Raw genomic sequence first — 23,299 nt, 5'->3', positions numbered from 1 at the left:
CCCACTCCCTTCAACTGGTATACTCTCTCTCTCTCTCAGCCCCCATGTATGCCCCTTTCCTATGCTGCCTCCTTCGGTTCCAGTGGGCCTTTCAGCGAGGGCTGATGAGGCACAGCAGCCACGCGTGGTGGGGAATGGCTCCCTGCTAATTTGAACCTTACCATAATGCTGTAGAGTGGCGTCAGATATCCCACTTCACAGATAAGACGACTGAGGCCCAGAGGTCACCCAACTAGTATGTTCCAGAGACAGAATTCATAGGCAAAACTTTTTTTTTTTTTTTTTTTTTTTTTTATAGGCAAAACTTTTAACTCAAAGGTCCGCTCTTTGCACTATTCGGTCCTCAGCTGGGGCTGGGAGGGAGCAGTGAGTGCAGGTGAAAGGCATTGGGAAACATGTACTCTTCCTCTGAAAATGGCTCTCTGAGGAGGAGGCTGGACTTTGCGTTATCCACTCAGATGTGGGTGCTGAATACAGAGGTTCTTTCTCCACTTGAATCTCCCTGGTGAATCACTAGTAAATTGGCTCCAACAAGAGGATCCCATGCCAGAGGTGGCACCAATTACCTGGCAGGCAGGAGCAGCTTCAGTGACTGACCTGGGGTTAGAAATTTCAGCAAAGAGGTGAGGAAATACTTGGGAGAAGAGAGGCTAAATTGGGGTGGAGTGGAGAAAACAGAAAGACTGTCCTAGCCCCTTCCTTGGCTGGACCAGTGACCACTCAGAACCACTCTGGTCTCAGTCTGCTCATCTGCAAAACGGGGAGAACAACCCAACAGGATTATCATGATGATTGAATCAGAGGAGGTACTTGAAAGTGCTCTGTAGACTGTAAATTACTGGGAAAATGTGAGCCATTATCATTAGTTGGAGTATTAACAACAGTAAGGACCTACCATTGCCTGCAAACCTAGTGACTCCTGCTCTCGTGCTGATCTCTGGGAGAAAGTGGTGGTCAAGGGGAACATGCAGGAGCCCAGGACCCTCTCAAACCCATCATGAACTTTCTCTTCTTTCCCATCCATCCATCCATCCATCCATCCATCCATCCAACCAACCATCCATCATCTAGCCATCTGTCTCCCATCCACGCACCCAGCCACCCACCCCCACTGAATGTCTGCTATGAACCACATTGTCCTAGGTGCTGGGATTAGTAGCAAACGATACATTCACGAAGCTCACATTTCTTTGGCCATTCCTCTAAAGCAAACAACCAATATATTAGTGTAAGGTCGGGGCAGTGGGGGGTGGAGTGGTAGCTAAAAGTCAATTGGAGGATGTCATTTGTGATGTGGAAGCCAAGAAGTCATAGGAAGGTAGAGCTATTCTGTTTCAGTGGCTTCCAAGTACTCTAAGTAGTGAGCTGAGGATAAGACAGAGACTCGTGCTTCTGCATATGAGTTGATGATGGTAGGTGGAGGAATGAGGGCTGCTGTGCAGAGGCTACAGCTTCTGACCTGGAGTCCTAACAGTTTTTTAAATGAACGTGCAAGAATACCATTTGGTAAACTGATGCTGTCCTGAATGAGCTCCCCATCCCCTGAGCTGTGTAACTAATGCTGGGCAGCTACCTGTCATAGAGGGAGTTGTAGAGGCTGCAGCTCCGGGTGGGTGGTCTTGGCATTCCCTTCCAACATTAAAATTCAGGGAGTCTGAGGCAGCTGCTTTCCCATTATAAACACACACAGACCCAGTGAATGAACACACACCACTAACTCCTTCCTGACCACGGGCTCCAAGCCCGTTCCTTCTCTCCTTTCTGTGCTCCATGCACTGGCCCAGGCCCTGGTACACCTCCACTAGGGCCCTAGCCTGGAGACAGTGGTTTGGCAGGAGCCGCAGCTTCAGAGAGGACTGTGAAGCCACCCCTCATGCATCTGATTAAGTGCTGGGCTCCCCAGTGCGCTAGCTGTTTGGCTCTGTGGAGGGCCTCCCTTGACTCCCATGAGGGACAGTCCTAGGCAGGCCCCTTCCTCTAGCTATACTCTTCTGATGCTTCATGCTTGGGAGTGGAGAAATCTGGTCTCATACTGGGTTCTCCAGCTGAGGGGCCCTGGGCAAGTCCCATCATTTTGTGAACCTGAATTTCTGCTGACACGCTATGGCAATGGTGAGGATGTCGACCTCTGTGTGTTGTTCTGATGGAAATGGTACAACTGAGGTTCAGAATCAGGATTAGTTCCAAATCCAGACCTGCCATAACCTGTGCCAATAGGTGCTCATGGGCTAATAGGTTGCCTTCCTGGCATATCCTTATTAGAGTCTCCTGGAAGTGATGCCTAAAGCCAGTGGTTTTCAAACTGCAGGTCCCTGGAGGTTGGGGGTAGGTGGTGCTGCCATCTCTGATTTTTTCACCCTCATTTCACAAATCAGGATGGCTCTGTTTCTCTTACTTTGTTTTTCCTTTTTAAATTCTGGCCTTTGCAGTAAATAATGAGAAAAATGGCTCTTGCTGCTATAAGTAAAAAAGATTGAAGTAAAAACAAACAAACAAACAAAAAAAAAAAACACCCCAAACCACAAAAACCAAGCCAAACTACCTGCTGGTAATTCTAAAAAAAAAAAAATGATTCTACTGTGGTTCCAAGCTCCATAATTAGTCTTCTGGAGAGAGATGTAGGGATTACAGGGGAGACAACCGGGCTCTAAGAGTCTTCCTCGGTATCCACGGGGCCACATGAACCAGCATCAAGTGGGAAGTGGAGAGCACTGGAGGTGTCAGAGCTAGATGGGTGGCTCCTGTCTGGGAATGGCATGAGGACATGTCAAGTTCTCTTCTGCTTTTTCTTTTTCTCTCTCTTTTTTTTTTTAAAAGTAGGTTACTTGCCCAGCATGGAGCCCAACACGAGGACTGAACTCATGACCCTGATCAAGCCCTGAGCTGAGATCGAGAGTCAGATGCTAAACCGACTGGGTTTCCCAGGTACCCCTCTCTTCTGCTTTTAATATCAATAGTGGGCATGTTTTGCATTCTTTACAGGGCTAGGCACTGTGCTACTTTTTTTGTGTGTGTTAAAAAACTTTTATTTTCAGATTCCAGTATAATACCTTCCCTTCATGCAAAGAGTAAATTGTAGGGCTGAAAAAATACAAGACATCAAAGTTCACTTCTGAATAACAGGCCATTAGTAACATTGAATACTGTGAGATACTGTTTCTTGTCATGGGCTGGCACTGTGTTACTCTGTGCTAAGCACCTGACCTTGTATTTTCTCACTTAACCCTAACAATCCCCACGTGGGAAGTACAATTTTTTTTCCACTTTAGAGATAAGAGGCCTAAGGCTCAGGAGACTTAGGGTGTCCAGCTCACAGTCTTAAAGTGGAAGTGGTGGAAGCAAGACTGAAACCCAAGCTCCTAAGCCATACATAGGACCCTACTCCACTGAGGAATGATTGCTTGCTTGTTCCTCCAGGTACTGGGCATGTTCACCTGGATGCTGAGTTGTGGTCACTAGGTGGCGATAGAGCCTCACAGGACCAAATAGTCCCTGGGATTTCAGTTAAGCAGTAGCCTGAGACCTCAAGACCACCCTGGGTGGCGCAGCGGTTTGGTGCCTGCCTTTGGCCTGGGGCACGATCCTGGAGACCGGGAATCGAATCCCACGTCGGGCTCCCTGCATGGAGCCTGCTTCTCCCTCTGCCTTTGTCTCTGCCTCTCTGTCTCTCTCTGTGTGACTATCATGAATAAATAAATAAAATCTTTAAAAAAAAAAAAGACCACACTGTAGCCACACCTCCACCTCCCCCCAACTCCTGGACCATGGCTGTGTGGTCCCACTCTGTCTCTCCCTGGCCTTCATGCCCCAACATATGGTGGGAAAGTGGGTTCTGATGGGAGCCTGACCTGGGTCTGAATCTCAGCTCTGCCACTTTACTGGCTTGTGTGCTTTGGGGCCAAAGACTTCATCTGAGCACCATGTTTCTCATCCTTAAAATAGGAGTGATGATGCTTGCCCTGGGCTTGTGGTGAGCTGGTGAGTGGGCGAGCCCAACAAAGATCTTGGCAGTGGCTAGGACTGTGGTAACTGAGCGTCGGCAGGGAGCATGCACAATGGGCTAAACAGAGCTCTCTTGTGGCCAACATTTAAGCACTGAGCTATTTCATATAGAAACCTTGAGTTTCTAGCTTTTCTTCATTCCCACCTGGCTGCATCTGCTGGAGCTGAGGTCACCTGTCCCTGCAGACAAAGCCCATGCTCTGCAGGCTACCACAATCCACTTTCCCCACATCTGTTGCCGCATTTGGCTCCTTGGCTTTGCAGGCAGCAAATACCGCCTGGAGCCCCTCTGACAAGTCCCAGAACTAAGGGATCCTGCAGCTTGTCCGCATTCTAGGGCAGGTATGGGCTTGGATGGGCTTTTCTGTGTATTTGCCCTAGAGCCTGGACTAAAAACCTGAAGTGCTAGCCGCCCCACTGGTGACTATAGCTGGGCAGCTGCAAACAGGTACCCACGTAAAGGAGACTCAGAATCCAGCTGCTGCAAGGCCTGAAATTTCTGCTGGGGGTGCTGACTGCTCATTCTCACGTGGGGGCTGTCCCCGGGGCCTCAGTGGGCAGAATTATGCAGGCTGCCGACTCCCCTGATTAAATCAGCTTTGGTTTGGCACCCTGGCCCTGAGGCTGAGGAGGTCTTCCTAGGTGGCCAAAGGTCACATGGTGACTCTGTGCCCTCCATTAACCCCAGACCCCACAGCTTGGCTTTCTGTGTACACTGTGTACACTTTTCTCACTGCCCAAGGCCCTCTCACTTCACCTGTGGAAATGCTTGACGCCACAGTTACCTCTTCCTCCAGGGAGCCTTCCCTGGTCCTCCAAGCAGAAATGTCTGCTCCTTGAATGTCCCATAGCAGTGTCTTCTGTGAGACCTATTTTATTCTGTGTGACTACTGCTTGTTTACATACCTGTCTTCTTCCCTGGACTGTGTTTTAACTCTGTATCCCCCTAACTAGCCCAGGACCTAAGCCACACAAGTTGCCTGGGAGAGGTTTACTAAGTGGGTGAAAGCACAACTGGTACTGCCACAGAGAAGCCTGGAAACAAACCTATTTTAAATACAGGATTTCTAGAGACTTGTGCCCTTTAGGACTGTGAGATAGAGGGCATTAAAAGGTCTGTCATGAGGCTTGGCATGTGGACCTAGGCATGGGCATCCTTCACTGGGTTCCTCCCATGGGGAAGAGAAAGAGCCTGGGGTCTCCCCAGGACCCGGTGCTAAGCCTCCACCAACTGACTCCCTGACAAGGGCTGTAGGAGAGAGCAAGTCTCTCGGTTCCCACTTCATTCCTCATCTCCCAATTCAGGCATCAGCGCAGGGTTCCAGCATTTTCACCAACATCACCCTTTTACCAAACCACCCCAACAGCTAACATCAGTGTTGGGGATGGGCTCCCAGTTCTGGATAGAGGCCAGCCCCTCCCAATGCCTGGCTGTCACCTTCTATCTTTGACATGCCCACATAAAGGCTCTGTTGGCCAAGCACTTTACCCCCCAGCCCTCAACAACATCCCTAGAAGGGCATCCTACTATTGTCCAAAGTATACAGTGGAGGAAACTGATGTTTACAGAGTGAGTGAAAGGACACAACCAGTCCTGTCACAGAGAAGATGGTTTGGAAACAGACCCGTTTTTAAATACAGGATTTAAAACCCCGCCCCCAGGTGCTCTGTCCACTTGGCCCATGACCAGTGGCTCCAGAAACACAGATTCTGGGAGGCTCTCTGAGGCCACTGAGGTGACCTCCTCCTGGTGTCCACTGGATCCAACTGTCCTGACCTGGCCAGTGTCCCCCCCATCAGCCCTCTGCTGTGAACCTTCTGCTCTGGTCGACTCCTTGTATTATCCCTTAAGCTAGTCATTACTTTTTCCCAGCCTGCTTGCCCACCTGTTTTCCTTGCTCATGTAAACTCCACCCTTTCTGCAAGACCCATTACAGAATGGGCCCTTTCTCCAGGAAGTCTTCCTGTGTCTGCTGGCACTTCTAAGACTTATGCATAGGGTCACCTGGAGGCTCCTTAAAACAGACGGTTAGTCCTGCTCCAGAGCTTCTGTCGGTAGGTCTGGGGTGAGGTCTGAAGATGTACAGGTCTAACAAGTTCCTGGGTGCTGTTGCTGTTCTGGGACCCCACTTTGAGAGCCGCTGGTTTAAACCAATGGTTTTCAACTGGGTTTGTTGGAGTTGTTTTGGGGGCCCTCCTTCATGAGAGTAAGTGTGAAGGAAGAAACCTTGCTCCCTGCCCCCAGCCCTGTGGGACAGTTCTGCTTCCGTGTAGCTGATATTTTTATTTCAACATAAAGTTTTGATTGAATAAATGATTTCGTTCCTCAGAAAAAAGTCTGAAAACTGCTACTGTTCACCAATCCTAGTCAATGTGCTCCTGCTTCTGAAGGAGAAGGCCGGCCTCTGGATGTGGATTTCTCTCAAATACTGTGTTTTTTTCCCCCAAGAAACGCTCTCTGGCCCCTGGCGGTTTTATGTCATTTTAGGTGTAATGCAAACATTTCTCATTTTAATGGTTATTTTTATAATTATGACAGAAATAGAATTCAAATAATTTACTAGTTTAGTATTTATTTTACTGAGAAGTAGGATAAAATCTAACTTTGAACTAGCATATCTGATTTCAACAGTGATATTACTTAAGATGATGCTAAATGTAAAGGGTGCGCGGATTTAAAAGCTGATGTAAGGTGGCTTGCTAAGTAACAGTACAGCTGACAGACCACATTTTTACATTTTTATGTAAAAATCAGGGTGACTGTTGGAAAGACTGAAGTTTAGGGAGAACCATCCTTTAGAACACTTTGAAAGTCACTTAAGGAATAGTCGTGCTCCCTCATGCTCTGGGATTTCTTCCCCTAGAGTTGCATGCTAATCTCCCCCTGTTTTCTTTCTTAAACTAATAAAAGATTAGGATGACATTTTGAAAAGGGCACCTCATTAAGCAGCCTCATCCCCATTGGCGCATGCACTCCTGCATAGTAGCCAGCTGGCCATTTATCTTATGGTAATGAGGTGTCATCTCCCCGCAGGCTCTGCCTTCATCTCCGGCCTCTTCCTCCAACACGGCCTCTCTGCCTCCCACCCACAGCTCAGCTCTGAGCAAGGGAAAGTGTGTGCGTGCAGAGGGGGCAGGGAGAAGAGGCTTCAGAGCAGCCCCCCACCCCCCCTGCCCCGCATCTAGTCACATCTAGGAAGCGGGAAGTGGGCAGGAAGGTGTGGGGCTCCTGCGTTGTTGGGAGGGGCTGTGGTTCTTACCTGTACACCGTGGTTGGTGGGGAGCTCAGACTGTCATAGATGAGCCTCACGTGGCCCTGGTACAGCTCCAGTGCCAAGGGGTCATTGTCTCCTTTGTAGAGTAGGATGCCGTTGTCCTTGTCAGTGGCCACCTGGAGAGAGGCATGTGGCTTAGGGCTCCTCTGAGGCCGAGCCTCCCCAACCCCACCTCACAGAGACCTCTTTCAGGTGGCATCTTCTGATTGAACCCCAGATCTGAATGCATGTCCCTATTTCCTCCTTTGGCTAGTCTGGGAATTTCCAGGAGGTCCTATACTTACATTCCAGCCAATGCTATTTGAGCAATTCAATTCAGTAAATACTTACTGAGGACCCACTATGTGCCACTTTGTTTATGTATATAAATATTACTAGATTATTACATACAAGATATATATATTATATTATATTATATTATATTATATTATATTATATTATATATTTTATAGTGTGTGTTTGGGGGGGATGGAGTCAGGAGCCTTGAGCTCTAATCTGGGCTCTCCCACCAGCATACGATGTGATCCCACTGAAATCCTTGTGCCTCTCAGGGCCTCAGTGTCTCTGTATAAAGTATGATAATAATTATAAACAAAATGCTAACAATTACCATTTCATTCAGTGTTTATTATGAAGTAGGCACTGTGTTAAGAGTCACCTGGGGAATTTTGAAAAACACCAGTGTCTAGGCTTTATCCCAAATCAACTACCTGTGAATTTCTGGGGGGTAAGGCCCAGGCAAAGATAATTTTAGGAGCTCTCCTGGTGATTCTAATGTGGTGCCAAGGCTGAGAACCCAGGGGGGACCTCGCTGCAGGGATGGGGTTCTCTGACTAGCCTGTCAGCTCCCACCACCCAGCACAAGGGCAGCCTGAAGGAATGGATATGGAGCAGATGGTCTGATGGGACCTCTGGAAGTCTGGGGCACAGGTGCTACTAGCAGGGACCCAACATTCGGGTCTCTGGGTCCGTGGGACTGAGAGAGGAAGGCAAGAGGGCAATGAGGAGAACCCAGGAGATGCTGAGGGCAGCCAGAACCTCCTCCTTGTGTGTGCCCAGGGTCAACCCTTATCTCAGAGGCCTGCCCACTGGATGCTCTGTGAGCTGAAGCAGTTTGAACTTTTTGTGCATTTCTGCAGCCCCACTACCTGCAACCGTGCCTGGCATGCACAGGCACTCAACAGATCTGTGTCCAATAGTTTTGCCACTTCTGTGGCCATAACCGAAAGGACAGTGGGGCCCTAGTTAGTGCCATGTGGCAGGGGCCACAAACTGGCCTGCATCCTCTTGCTGTGTCTCTAGAGTTCTTCCTCCCCAGCAAGCCTACAAGCCTATGGGCAGGCACCTGCTGCTCTTCAACCAGGTACCTTCCCTGCTCCACTCCTCCCAGTAGCATTTATGTCACCAGAGATACATTTTGGAATAAATGCTCTCAGGCCCACAAGTAAGGAACCTGAAATAAGTTAGTAGGACATGAATTTGGTTTATACTAAATGGTTTTTCATTCCCTGAAAAAGGCCCTGCCTGTTTGTGCCTCTGGGCCTTTGTACATGCTAATATCTCAGTCTAGACAGCATCCTCTCACCCTTCTATCCTTCTCCAGGAAACCCCTACTCATCCTTCAGATCTCAGTGTAGTTACCACTGCCTCTGGGGAGCCTTCCTCATTCTTTCCAGCAGATGAGGTTCTCTGTACCACCTGTGTTCTCCCACCACACCCAGGGTTTGTCACTGGCCCTCTGCTTATCATCTTGCCCTGGACAAAGGGCTTTGTCTATCTGGTCCACCACTGAATCCCCATTGCCAGCCAGCACAGTGTCTGACATTTTCTAGATAAATGAATGGATGAAGCTGGGAGTAGGGGCTGCCATTTGCAGTAAGACCCAGTCAGGAGTTGTCGGAAGAACAAGGGCTGTTCTCAGAACAGTTGGAGCTTGGGAGTATGTTGGAGTGGGGCGCACCTGCAGGGAGATGTTGGCCTGGGGCCGGACCTTGGCGGAGGCTAGTTCCACGTAGGAGTCTTTGCCCACAAAGTTGACGGTGATGAGCTTCTCGCACCTCGGGCCTGCGAAGCCTGGGGGGCAGCGGCATGTTGGCTCCTGCTGTACCACAATGCACTGGGCCCCATTCTGGCACTCGTACTGGTCACAGGGACTGGTCTGAAGCAGGACCATGGGTGGAGGCTGCTCACAGAGGAGCCCGCTGGGAGGAGGGGAGAGGAAGATGGGGGAGTAACAGTGAGAGGAGGGGAGGACAGTGAGAGAAGACAATCATAGTTATTTGGGCCAAAGAGCCACTAGCAGAGAGAGGGAAGAAAGATGGGAACAGGGACCTGTTCCAGCCCTCTCACCAACTAGAGCAAGACATTTTCTTCCTCTAAGCCCCCATTTCTCCATTTTTACAATAATGGGGCTGGATGAAAGTGCTGGTCCCCAAATTTTAGTGTCATCCGAAAAACCTGGGATAAATTTGTTAAATTTATCCCAGATTCTCATCCATCACAAGATGAATGGACAAACAAAATATGGCACCTACATGCAATGCAATATTATTCAGCCTTGAAAAAGGATATCCTGACACTTGTTACAAGGTGGGTGAAACTTGAGGATGTTATGCTAAGTAAAATAAAGCAGTCACAAAAATGCAAATACTGTATGGTTCCACTCATATGACATAGAGTGATTGAATTTCTAGGGTCTGGAAATAGAATGGTGGTTACCAGGGGCCGTGGGAGGGGGAATGGGAAGTTAGTGTGTCATGGGTACAGAGTTTCAGTGTTGCAAGGTTTAAAAAGTTCTGGAGATAGGTGGTGGTGTTGGCTGTTTAACAATGTAAGTGTACTTGATGCTACAGAGCCATACACTTAAAAATGGTTAAGATGGTAAATTTTACATTATATATATTTTGCCACAATTTAAAGACATTAAAAGAAAATGAAGATTCCCAGTCCCTTCTCCCCACTGCCCCCCCATGCTAATTTAGTAGTCCTGGGGTGGGGCTCGGGAATTTATATTTCACAAGCCTCATGTAGATGGTATCAATCAGGCTTTGAAAAAACTGGCCTTCTTCATGATTCCTTCTCAGAGTCTATGACTTAGAGTTATTTGCATAGCTGGGTTTATTCCATGCAGCGAGTACTAATGTACATGGACATTACATTGACCCCACCCCCTAGCCTTAAGTCTGGCTCCTGCCTCCCGCCCAACCCCCAGCACTCCCTGCACCCTTCCCTTCCAGTCAGTGTGGATGCTAGGGCTGGAATCCAGCCTCTCCTTCTACATACCCCCATGGACCTCCCCTGACTACCTAGCCAGTGCCTCCCATTCCCTCTTTCTCTTCTGGCTTCCCTGATTCCAATGACTACAAACTCTCCCATTTTTTCTACCATTAGGGCACAATAGTTTTTGTTCTCTAGACTAAAAAGATGATTCCTGCCAGAGTGGCCATGTGATTACCCCCACCCTGTAAGCTGAGCTCCAAGATGGTAACATCTTCCATTAGAAGGAATCTTGCCCAAGCTTGATGTCATGTGAGCTAGATTCTAAGTCCAACTCCCACACAGCTGCCCTGGATGGCTCTTCCCTCCATCTATAACATGGGGTTAATAACATCTGCTCTCAGACATGGAAGGGCTGACTTTCTAAGGAGACCCAGGAGGCCCAGGGCTAGTGTGCCCAGGTGCAGTTTCCAGCCTGAGGGACCCCTTCACCATACCTGAAGCCCTGGGGGCAGATGCATGTGTAGCCGTTGACTGCATCCACGCACTGGGCCCCGTGGCGACACTTGTGGGCCACACAGTCATCATTGTCCACCTCGCAGAGCTTCCCGCTGTAGCCAGGGAGACATTCACACCTGGAACACAGCAGAGCAAGGCTGTTCTGTGGGCCAGGCTGGCTTCCAGATGGCCTCCTGTCTTCTCTGTGTATCCAAGATCCTAAGTCCCTCTCACTTCTCAAGGGCTCCCCAAAGTCTGGCCTACAATTGGCTTTGCTAGCCATTCATGGGCTCTGGGTCCCTGCAAGTTGATATCTGCTTGCTTCATCGGGGGCTCCTGTTTTCAGAAGCCAGTGGTGGTGCCGCTGACATGCGGCTCCTCCATGAGTAGAGTGGGAACTGCAGCCCCACCACCTGCTGACCCAGGTGCACCCCAGGAGGGCTGCTGCACTTCACACGTGGCCTCCCTGATTGTGTGCCCACAACACGTGTCTCTGGGCTCCTCTGCTTGGATGACACTGTGCCAAAGTCCCATCAAGAAACAGACCTGAAGGGACTGCATTACTCACAGAGGCTTAGGCACACATACACAGGCACATGAACACACTTCCCGGGTCTTCTGCCTCCCGTAGGCCTGGCGCCCACCAGCTAAATTCTACTTGGCAGAGTATAAATAACCACATCCTACCCAGGTCAGAGGAGGAAGGTGGGGCACGTGGCCAAGGTAGACAGGGAATCAAGACTTCTGAATACATACGGGATGGAGGAGCCTGAGAGGAGAGGCATCAGGACAAAGGGATGGTTCTCCTTCCTCCCTCCCCTTGCTCCTCCCCCTGTAGGAGTGGACAGAGTGGAATCACAAGTGGATCCTAGCATTGCTAGGGTTGGTTGACAGAGCATAGTGTGTGTTGTGGCGCTGGAGGAGGATAAGTTCTAGAATCTGAGGACTTACTGAGCCTGCATTCAGAAACTGAAATTAGCTAAGATCTGATCTGTTCACCTTACGTATTTGAAGGGTAAGTTCGAAATATGTGACCTCCTGCTGCAAACTTTCATGTCATAGACCACACTCCACCCCAATCTTTTTTTTTTCACCCCAATCTTTTAAAGAAACAGATCGGGCAAGCCTTTGTGGGGGCCTGTGCTCAATATACCCTGCTAGTGTTAAGCCTGGCCCCTGTAGGCATTTGTTTTTGTGTCTCCTGAATTCTAAGAAGCTCCTGCAGAGCAACTCAAGCTGCACGAGCCTCTGTGAGGCAACAATCACCACTCAGCACTTGCCAGGTAAAATCCAGCCTGTTAGGCATGGAGTCAAGGTAGCTGAGGATGTCTACATGAGGACTCAGGAAAGCCAGGCTCCCTTGCAGTCTGGAGGCAAATGTGATCCCATCCTTCTTCCTGACAAGCTATAGCCCTCTCCACACCTGTGCTTCCCAAAGCCCCTGGGGACCCCGTTAAAGTACAGCACCTGACTGGGCAGTCGGGTGGGGCCTGGGAATTAGCATTCCCCACAAGCTCCCCTGTGCTGCTGTGCTGCTGGGTCCTGCACCTCACTTCCCATAGCAAAGACCTACCCAACAACTCTTCATCTGCTAAAGAGCAGCATCTGGGGTATAACCTGCATTCCCTAATGTTTGAAAATGCTTTCCCCTTGCCTTTCTTCTAAAGTATAAGGCTTGTATGATTTTGTTATGTATGTGACTTATTGATTCTGGACAAGGGGGCGTAACCAGGTGACATCTTTGGTTCCAGGACATCAGGAGTCTCCTGATGTAGCTAATACATCAGTCAGGCCTGGACTGACTTGCAGCCCAGCTGTTCCTGCGTGTGCATGCATGGCGTGGGGGTTGGGGGGCTTGCTTCACCTTGCTGCACCTCAGCCCCCACCTGGACAGTGGATAGTTGTTTCTACGAACAACTCAGGTTGTTTCTACAGTCTGAGACTGGGGAGTGTTACAGGAGATAGGCCTCTGGGCCTGACACGGTAATCATCGTGATCTGTGTCTCTGTCATCACTTTCAGTGTTCATGGGCAGTGTGCTTCATTATTTTCAGGGTTTTGGTACACTACAATTTCAGTGTATCACAGGTAGTTATATAGTTTTATCTGTTGAGTCCTCATTAGAACATCATACAAGGAAATCTTCAAGGATAAACATCTTCAAACTTGGGCAAAGGTTGTATCGATTGCATGTCTCTTGTTACTGTCCCTGCAGCCTGCCTTGGGATGTGGGCGAGGAGAGGAAAGGAGAGGGCAGGGGAGGGGAGGGGGATTAAGATTAGGAGACACTGCATTGGGAGAAGGGGTTTTTTATTTAAATGCATTTTTAATAAAATTCACATTATTGAGCTGGCCTGTAGACCTCTTCAAGATGCTAGGGAGACACTGTGCATAACTATTATCTCATGATTTTGAAAGCTAGACTGGTTTCCTTTTACGTTCTATATTCTTTCTATTCTGTATTCTATCCTATATTCCCCTAGAACTCAAGGGACCAGGGCTACAGTAGAGTGATGTTTCTAGGGACAGGTACCCAGGATCATGCTCTCTGGCCCTGCTTATGTCTTGGTCTCTGGTCCCACCCCAACCCCAGACCTATACCCTGGATGGACCACTTCTGACCAGTTCTCAGTTCTCATGCTCACTGTGCTCCATCAAGCCAGCATCCTCTGAGCTTGAGGAATGCCACTGGCCTGCTTTCCAGCTATGGATCTTCTACTTATTCTTCACAGATGTCCGGGCACCACTGTTGCCCCTGGTAGACACACCCACAGCACTCCGCTTGTCAGTCCAGCCTGCTCTGCTCTGGATTCAAGTTTGTTTTATGCATCTCTTCCTCCTCTTCGCCTCTTCCCTCAGTTAAAGAGCAGCCCTGAATAAAGCCAAATCCAGGAGTAGGAAAAGTAGGGTTGGGGGATTGGGAGGCATCTCTCACCCTTACTTACACTCTAGCAGCAACTCTACCTAAGAGCCCATGTGGTACCTCTCAGAAGGGGCTGGGACAGATAAGGCAGATTTGAATAAGGGTGCCTACACGGAAGGACTGAAGCTTCCTTTGGGGTCAGCAAAACCAGAGGCCCTAAGATGCCTGTTGCATTTTGTCTGGTGATGAGGTCTAGGCTTGATGTCAAAATAAGAAAGGAAAACACTGGACAAGACATGCTCATGCCACCCTCTCACTTTCCCCTACTCTAGAGCTTTCTTCTACTGGTGGGGCCCTCCCCACCTCAGCTCATTCAAATCCCACCCATCCTTTGAGGTTTATATCACAGCTCACCTCCTAAAGTGTGTGGGGACCTCCCCTTGCTTCAGCAGGTTCCTCTCTCCCCTCCTCAGCACTCCTCTGAGCAGCACTCAGAGCCAGAATTCAGGGCCCCAGAATTGCCTCTTTTCTACACATTCGTGTTGTGTCAAATTTTTCTCCCCCAGGTCTACAGCAAGGGCCTCAAGAGGGAGGGAATTGAAAGCCTCTTGCAGTACTCACTGCACTTATCACAGGGAGAATTTGAGAAGATTCTGTGATTTTTATGATGCCATTAGTCTCAGGATTTCTAAAATCCTGGGTTTCCATGAAGTGCTAAGTTTTGCAGCATAACATCCAAGTCTCCAAACCCCTGAGTCTGAGAACTCTCTGCCTTATGACTGAAAGCCAGACAGACCCAGGCTGATGACAGATCCCGGAGCCACCTAGACTCAAAGCATGAGCTTTGTGCTCCAGGGGCTCTGGGGTTGCTACTGGATGAAAGGCTGCTCAGGATTCTCTTGAAAGAGTTGTCAGCATAAGCTTTGAGTGTCAGACCCACGTCCCTCAAGGGTTGACTTGGTAGAGTTGCTTCAGATTATCTTTGCTTGGGATCCCTGGGTGGCGCAGCAGTTTGGCGCCTGCCTTTGGCCCAGGGCGTGATCCTGGAGACCCGGGATCGAATCCCACGTCGGGCTCCCGGTGCATGGAGCCTGCTTCTCCCTCTGTCTCTGCCTCTCTCTCTCTCTCTCTCTCTCTCTTTCTCTCTCTCTGTGACTATCATAAATAAATTTTAAAAAAAAGATTATCTTTGCTTAAGGCTCATCTGAGATATGCACCCCCCCTCTGGTCTTTGCATGCTCCCTCAGATTCTCTGGTGCTAAAGGCTCCCAGCCCTTCTCCAGTGTTGGACAGAGCCTGTTAGGCATAGGGAGCCAGTTGTGCAGGCAAGGCAGCTTGGGGAGAGTGTTTAGGGGACACTACGCTTGGCCCTGGGGTTCTGGGATGTCCCACTGATGTCAGAAGATCCCAGGACTCAAGGGTCTTAGGGTTTTCTCCAGAAGAGGCAATGGCACATGTTTTGTGAAGGTGGGTGAGAGTAGGAAGTAGGGACAGTGCCCAGGAGTGAGTCCAGGATGTCATTTGATTCTCAGGCTCTGGAACTGGTGCCTTCTCCAGAGGCAGTCTCTCCTCTACCCTTAGAATTGCTCCTGTGCTCCCCTTGCTCCTGTGGGCTCTGCTGCTCACCATGGAGACAGCTCCACCAATGGCTGTGGCTGCAGAACCAAGTCAGCGCTCATTCTCCCCTCCCCGGTCCACCAACACACACAGGTGCATAAGCTGGCAAACTCGCTGGAGCCCAAGGGGCAGAACTCTGTGAAGGATGCACACAAGGAAGGGACCAAACACCTTTCAGACTCAGCTTGTTTTGCTTTACTAGCACTGGAAAGGAAAGCTATGCTGGGATGGGACTGGGGCAGAAGGAGGGAGGGTGAGTGGGAGGAAAAGGAGAGGAGTACAGGAAAGGGGATATCTTTATCTCTGTCCGTCTGTCTATCTATCTACAGACACAAGGAGAGAAAGACACAGAGACTTACAAAGCGAGATAACTACAAAGAGAAAGAGACAGACTGAGAAGTTAGACTATGACTAGTCAGAGACACAGAAAAGCAGACGGTAATGAACAAGGAACAGGCAGAGAGAGATCAGGAGAGGCAAAGAATGGAGAGGGCCCCCTTGGAGGCAGCATCCTCAGGATCCAGAGCTGCTGGGGACACAAAGTCAAGCCTCACCTGAATCCTTTGTCCAGAGAGATGCACTTGGCTTCATGCTGACAGAGGTTTATCTCAGGCACGCAGTGGTCAATCACCTCATCGCACAGCTCACCTGGTTGGGGTGGGGAGAAAGCTCAGGCGCCCAGGAGGCCTTGGGGGATACTCTGGCTAGGAGGTCAGATCCATCCAGCCCCCAGTCAGGAGGCCACGGATCTCAGGTGTCCTGCATTGGCTCTCTCGATGTACCCCTTCTGTTCCTCTGCCTTGGCCTCCCTACCAGGAAGACTCTAGGATTTCCCCTGGGCACTGTCATAGTACCATCATTCGGCTGCTTCACTTATCACTCAGGGCCTGCTGCAGCTGAAACCATAGGATGCCAGCTCCTGACCTTGGGCTATGCTTATTTATTTTTTCATTCCACATCCATTTATTGAGCACCTCTTGTGTGGCAGACACTGTGATGGGTACTAGGGACAGAACATGACCTGGTCTTATCCTCTCCATGGCCTAGTGGGGCCTATCTGCAAATCAGTAGGTGACTGTAATGCAGAGGTATGTGACCACAGGGGTAAACTCCATGGAATCCCAGAGGCTTCCTGGAGGAGTGGATGTGGTTTAGCAGCATAGTCCACCTGCTGTAGATAAGAAAGCCCCTGGATTTTCTCAGAGAAGAAAATATGAAAGGAATTTTGAAGTCTAGGTCTCTGGATATACTCCCTTCGAAGTTTATCATGCCCAGAAATGTCTAATGGGTCATAAATACCCAGGGATGGCACTTGGATATAAGCTCCCCAAAGCTCACACCACCTGAGATGTGTTTTGGGAATGCAGAGGGGAGTGAGACAGGAGAACAGGGGTGAGGGCAGTGGCAGATGAGAGTGATCTGAGAGAGGAAATCTTCACCCATGGAATTTATCTCAGAAGTGGGGGTGGGGACATGAGCAGACAAGGCTGCTGGGGCAGGGCAGAGGAAGGTCTGCCCTGGGGGTGGCTGGGGAGGGCATGAGTGACAGTCACAGCCCCAGAGTCTGTCCTCTGCTGTGATGGGGACAAGCTGACCTCTACCCTATCCTCATTTTGCCAGCCTCTCAAGCCCACAGAGGGCATTGTGTTCTCTATAAGCCCTTTCCTCTTCTTTACTTCCTGGAGAGACCCAGAGAGGCAGACAGGTGTCTGTGTGGGACTGGCATTTTCTGGGACAGAGGAAACCATGACATCCCATTCTCAGGTAGAGGTGCCCTTCAGGCAGCTGCAGACACAGGCCATGCTATTCCAACGGGGCAGAAAGCCACCTCAGTACTCATCTCCTCAGCCCTGCTTCCACTGCCCATTTGCCCACTGTAAATTCAGTTCATACCCTTCCTTTGCCCCAAAGCCTATTTTGAGTACCTTTGTCTTCTTTTTTTAACTGCTGGGATTTTTACTGTCTGTCTTCTGGGGCTGAGCAGATTCTTCCAGACCAATGATTTAACCCTGTAGGACTCCTCCTCTCATCTTAGGTAGACCAGATGCCCCGGGAGGGCATACTTTTAGACTTCTTAGTATTGCAAGTAGCTAATTCAGTGTCTGTATACAGTAGATGCATAATAAGTATTGCCCCTTGCTAACCTAATTCTTGGCTACAGCTCCTCTCTGACAAGGTGGAAGATAGAGGGGATAAGGAAGTAGGCCTTCAGCAGAAAAGGCCCTGCGCTTTTCTCCAGCATAAAGCCTTCTCTGGGACCCCAGAAGGCTGAGGAGCACAGGGTGATTTTCTCAGTGGGCCTTGGCACACTCTACCATAGGGCCAAGAGTGTGCCTGGGGCATCCCTGACTCATGGGCTAGGGGTCTGCATAAGGCACAGGATCCTGAGGGGCAATGGGGGCTACTTGGCTTCCTTCTCCAGAGGCCCCAGGACCACTCCTGATCATCGTCTGTGCATTCCCATCTCCTACCTCATTCCCGACGTCAAGCCAGGTGCCAGTAGGGTAGGGTGCAGCAGTCTCTGGGGAACACAGTCCTTATTTCCATCCTTGCCTTAGGTTGCTATTTCCTAAAATACGTTTCTTGCAACACAGGATGACTAGGTTGGAGGGAGTTCTGGGGTAGGGTACAAGGGAAGTTCTGACTTCAAATAAATGTGGGGATTTGCTGGGTTAAACGAAGTTAAACAGCATTCTTTCAAGCAAGAATTGTCAGAACTTCTAATATGCTGCTTTGTGTCAAGTTATTACATACAGTGCTTCCCCAGCTTTTTGTTCATGGAGTCTTTTCCTCAAAGAACTCATGGATTCCATTTTGGAATATGCCACTTCAGGTTGATCCTATAACAAAGGAGGCTATGCTTATACCACTGGGTGGAATTTTGCTTTATAATCTAGTATGTTTAGCTGTTCTCATCACGGATAGTTAATATAGGAAATAAAGGTGTTGTGTTTTGGAGGTGGATGGATAGGATAATTATCTTGAGGAATAACCTGTGGGGAACCTTCCTTGATTCTCCGGCTGGGTTAGGATCTTTCTTCAGGCTTACAGGTGTTATTAGTCTCATTCTACTGAATACATGTCTCTCTCCACTTGATGATGAGCTTCTTATGAGAGGCAACTTTGTCTTGGTCATTTTTGTATCCCCAGCTCCTAGCAGAGTGTCCGAAAAGTGTAAATTTCCGGAGAAAGTGGACTAGACCTGAACAAAGCATAAATGTAATGCAAGTGCCTCCCATTAGCCTTAACCACCACTGGGTCTCCAGGGTTCCCAAAGTAGAGGATGGCCATCAGCTAATGGAACAGACAGCTGAAAGCACCCTGGGAACCCATTTCAAAGTAGGGGGGCGGAAAGCTAGTGACGTGCAGGGTGGGAATGGGAAGGGTGGACAGAGAGGGCCCCCTCATGGGACAGTATGGGTTTTGGGAATTCACAGCTCTGTCCATAGGGAGAGAGGGTGGGGACCCTGAAAGATGCTAAGAAAATGGTATTCTTCAGCGCATGACACCTGGCCTGCCACCATGCACAGGTGCCAGGGGACCTTACCTGTGTAGTTAGGAGGGCAGACACACACATAGTTGTTGATCCCGTCCACACAGGTGGCATTGTTCTCACAGTCGTTATCCTCACAATCATCTGGATTGATCTCACATTGCTGTCCCTCAAAGCCTAGAGGGCAGGAGCAGCTTTGGGGATGTATGGGTGGGGAGAAGGAAAGCCAGGGGTCAAGGAGTAGGGTGGGGTTGGAAGAAAAGTGGCAGAAAAGAAGGTGGTGGGGGGAATATAATTAGTCAGGTTTCTCTCTGGGTGGAGTTCCAAGGCAGCACCTTGTATACCTGAAGCTTGGGGCCTGAGAGATCATTTCATCTAGCCCCCTGTCTCCAGGCAATGTTCCATCTCCCCTGGCGCTGGATGGCTGCCTGCCCCCGCACCATCCCCCAGCTGGAAGTGGTTTCCTGGATAGAGCTTAAATTCCTCCAGCTGTCTTCCTTTGGCTCTTTGGGTAGTGGTTTGTAGACAAAGAGAGAAACAGCATAACAAACATCCCCCTTTGAGTGACTTCTACTCAAGGACAGCCCTTCTACCTTGAGCAGGAGTAGGACATGGTGGCCCAAGAGCAAGATCTGCAGTCAAGTATTGGGAATGAATTCTGGGTCTGCTACTTCATGGCTATTAGACCTTAGGAGAACTCATTAAATTCTGTGTCTCAGTTTCCAAATCTATTGACCGGGGAGTATTATTTCTCCCCAGGGTGGTTGTGGGGAATAATGAGATTATACAAGTAAAAGCTTAGGAGGGGACCTAGCACATAGAAAATGCTCAGAACATGTTAGCTAGCTTCAGTTCTAGATGACCTCCCCACCTGGCCTCCTTAACCTTCCTCAGGTCTGCCATTGTTCCCTGTATGTACTCCTACTTCTGAGCCCCCTCCAGCTTCTGGAGGATAAGTGGATGGGGTGGGAGGACCCTCTCCTGCCAGCACTGAGGCTCTCTGGTGAGCCTGGCTTAGAACAGTGGATCAGCATGATGCATTCCCTTAACTTGTCTCTGGAGTGCTACATCTCTTGGAAGAAAGCCTCAAACCTTCAGCTTGTTCTCTACCCAACCTTGGTCATACTTCAGGACTGGGTATGCAAACTAAGCCAGGGAGTGCTGAGCAGATGAGAAGGGGCAAAGGTGGGAGACGAGTATCTGATTAAATGATCTACAGGGATTTCCTCCCTCTACGGCACAGCCACCCCGTCAGGAATCTATCTACACCCCATTCATGAACGTATATGCTGGCTTCAGACCCAGGATTCCTGGCCTTTCTCCATTTTAGAGGCTGCTCTGATTTAGGATTTAGCTAGAAAACTCAACAAATAGGAAGTGGATTTCTAGACTTCTACTTAACCTTTCTCTACAACCTGAAAACCATGGTACATTTTCTGCAAAAGGCCAGAGGATTCTTTGGTCTGAGCTCTTGAGGTGTAGCAAAAAATTCCTTTTTTCCATGAGGGACTCTGGGTGTTCATGAAAGGCAATTTCCTCAGAGCCAGACAGAGGGCAGGTTTGCAAAGGTCTGAAGCCATAGTGTTGCCTATTTTCCTGAAGTACTCACCCTGGCTGTCCCCAGAGCTGCAACATTGCATGAAAGTGGAATCTGGATGCCTGGCTGGGGAACAGGTTGCTCATGCAGTGGGCAGAGCATGACAAGGAGACTAACGTCTCCTCTGCCCTCACTGGAAGCCTTGGCAGAGGGTGGCAAGGAGACTCCAAGAGAACCCAATTAGCTGTGGGGACTAGGACAGGTCATATCTCCTTTCTTCGTCTCCTGCCCAGCCAGCTCTGCCAGCCTTTGCTCTTTTTGTGAGCAGATAATGCATCAAGATTGGAAAAGCATCTGATGAAGAGGCGGGTGATACTTCCAGAATTCTGACATGCAAGAGGTGTTATGGGTTGAACTGTGTTCCCTCAAAAAGATATCTTAATCCCCAGCACCTCAGAATGCGACCTTACTTGGAATTAGGGTCATTGGACATGTAACTTAAGATGTAGTTGTGCTGGAGGAGAATGGTCCCCTGGTCCAATAGGACTGCCATCCTTATAAGAAGATGGTCATGTGGAGACAGAGACACAGGGTGAATGCCACATGATGATGAAGGCAGGGATCATAGTGAGGCAGCTGCAAGTCAAGGAAGGCCAGAGATCACCAACCACTGCCAGGAGCTAGGAAGGGGCAGGGAAGGATCTTCCCCTACAGATTTCAGGGCATGCATGGCCCTGCTGCCACCTTGAGTTTAGTTTCTGGCTTCTGGAAATGTGAGCAAATACATTTCTGTTGTTCCAAGCCACCCCTGTGCCGTACTCTGTTATAGCAGCCCTAGGAAATGGATGCAGGAGGGAATAAGGGAACAAAGCTTCCCTGACAGGTGTCCCTCCCTCTGCCAAACTGATCAGGTGCTAACCTACCTAGTGAGGGAGCTTGTTGCTCCTCCTTGGGAGGTCCACACAAACTGCTATCCCCAGTGTGTGGGCCTCATTGCCTTAATCCTCCACCCCGTCTCCCTAATCCTGTAGGTCTGGGCTTCTGGGCTCTTTTCCCTGAAAATTAAATTCTAAAAATATTTCCAGTTTCTTTGAATCCCCTCAGCAGCTGAGGGTGGAAACAGTATCCTTCTGCTCACCTGCAGCTCCAGAGATGTAGAGAGATACCCACAAAGAGACGGAGTAGGGGGGTGTACACGCAAAGGGAAACAGGGAAAGATAGTTTCCTGCAGGGGGCACTCCTTCCTCTTGCAGACCTCCATCCCTTGGCTGGGTGGGCAGAGCCAGGCTCTTCCCCTGGAGGTGTGTTTCCTGGCTGGGGCCACATGGCCACCTCTGTGAGATTTCTGTGTGGTTTCTTCTCGCCCTTGCTCCCAGCAAGAAGGTAGGAGTGGGCGGTTTGGCTGACTTCAGGCAGGAAAACAAATCTTGCGTTGAATTTCACTTTTTAAGAGCCAGGGTTTGATGAGGCTGGGTTGGCAGGTGGACACAGGGGCAGGCGGGGTTCCCTGGGGAGGAGAACTGAGAGCCCAGAACCTGATTTCTTTCACAGACCACACAGCAGCCCCTGGCCAGAGTGCCTTTGATCCTTGTTTGCATTCTGAGCTCGGACACATCCATACACAGCTTGGCACTGGGGGTCCCACCTCTACTGCCTGACCCACTCACACTCAATAGGGGTGCTAAAGGAACCAGTTCCCACTGGTTTGCTTTTGCCAGGGCCATGGGCTGGGAAAACTGGGCATCTGAAAGCTACTGGGAAGGGTAGGAAGCAGGAAGGGGGCCTGAGGTTTGGCAGAGGCCTTGAGAGCTCGCCTTTAGAACAGATATGGGAAAAACATAAGTGGCTTCTATCCTCTTTTCTTCCTGAGCTCTTAATGCCAAGGAGGAAAGAGGTTGGGGGGAAGACCCAGGAATGAGTGTCAGGATATGTGACCTAGAGCAAATCTGTCTCTGTGCTTCAGTTGCCTCATCTGCTAAATGGGGCTAGCACCAACTTGTAGTGGGTAGGATCACTGTGAGGATTTAAATGACGTACTACATGACTAGTTCCTGCCCAGCACATAAAGAATGTGTAGTCAGTGTCACCTGTTATTACTGTTTCCTATCACACAGAAGAGGGGTGGAACTGCCTCGCTGGTGGGGCTTTGAGTCATCATTGCATCCTTCTCTGATTTCAGCCAGCAGCTCTAGCCTCCCTTGCTGTCCTCCTGGCTCTGGAGGCAGATGCCCTGAATTCCCTGTACCAATGCTTACCAACTGTGTCACTTCAGGCAAAGGACTGCTCCTGCTGGGCCTCAACCTTCTTATTTGTACAGTAGGGACCATGGTAGGTCTCTTATGGGGCAGGAAGAGCCTTGAGAGCATCCACACAATGGGCTTGACCCAGTGTGGGCGCACAATAGGCCCTCAGTGAACAGCTATGCTTCTTTAGCCTGCCCCAGGAGTCTGCCCATAAAGCCGCCCCCTGGAGGGAGGAAAGGCCCAAGGGCGAGCTGTTACCTGAACCCATCCTTGTGGCTCTCGCTCAGGTGGCAGGTACCTCCATGCTGACAGGGGTTCTGGATGCAGGTGTTGATGGGTACCGTGCAGTCTTTGCCCTGAGGAGCACAAGAGGGAGAAGAGTCCAGTTAGGCAGGCTTTCGATGGCAGCCTTGACTAGGACGCCCCTTGGAGCTGCCAGCATCCTTTCGGAGGAGGCCGGGCAGATGGCCACAAGGCGGCTCAGGGATGAGTCTGCAGTGTGGCTGGGAGGAAGCCAAAGGGGGTCTTTGGAGTGAGTGAGAACTCAGGAGTTGGG

The 23,299-nt window shown here is 49.8% G+C and overlaps 1 protein-coding gene across 1 annotated transcript in view; it reads right to left on the bottom strand.

Moving 5' to 3' along the window:
- Positions 1–23,299, bottom strand: part of SLIT3 (slit guidance ligand 3) — a 598,525-nt gene that overhangs the window by 10,062 nt on the left and 565,164 nt on the right. The window contains exons 27-32 of the mRNA XM_049109434.1: positions 23,002–23,099; positions 19,018–19,157; positions 16,025–16,118; positions 10,991–11,128; positions 9,238–9,478; positions 7,263–7,393 (exon numbers count right to left, since the gene is read on the bottom strand). Coding sequence (XP_048965391.1) covers positions 7,263–7,393; positions 9,238–9,478; positions 10,991–11,128; positions 16,025–16,118; positions 19,018–19,157; positions 23,002–23,099 — 842 coding nt within the window. The remainder of the gene's footprint in view (positions 1–7,262; positions 7,394–9,237; positions 9,479–10,990; positions 11,129–16,024; positions 16,119–19,017; positions 19,158–23,001; positions 23,100–23,299) is intronic.

This window comes from Canis lupus, chromosome 4, assembly GCF_003254725.2.
Source record: "Canis lupus dingo isolate Sandy chromosome 4, ASM325472v2, whole genome shotgun sequence".
Taxonomy (NCBI): domain Eukaryota; kingdom Metazoa; phylum Chordata; class Mammalia; order Carnivora; family Canidae; genus Canis; species Canis lupus.
Note: the sequence above shows the minus strand (reverse complement) of the source record. Positions and strands in the feature narration are given on the sequence as shown.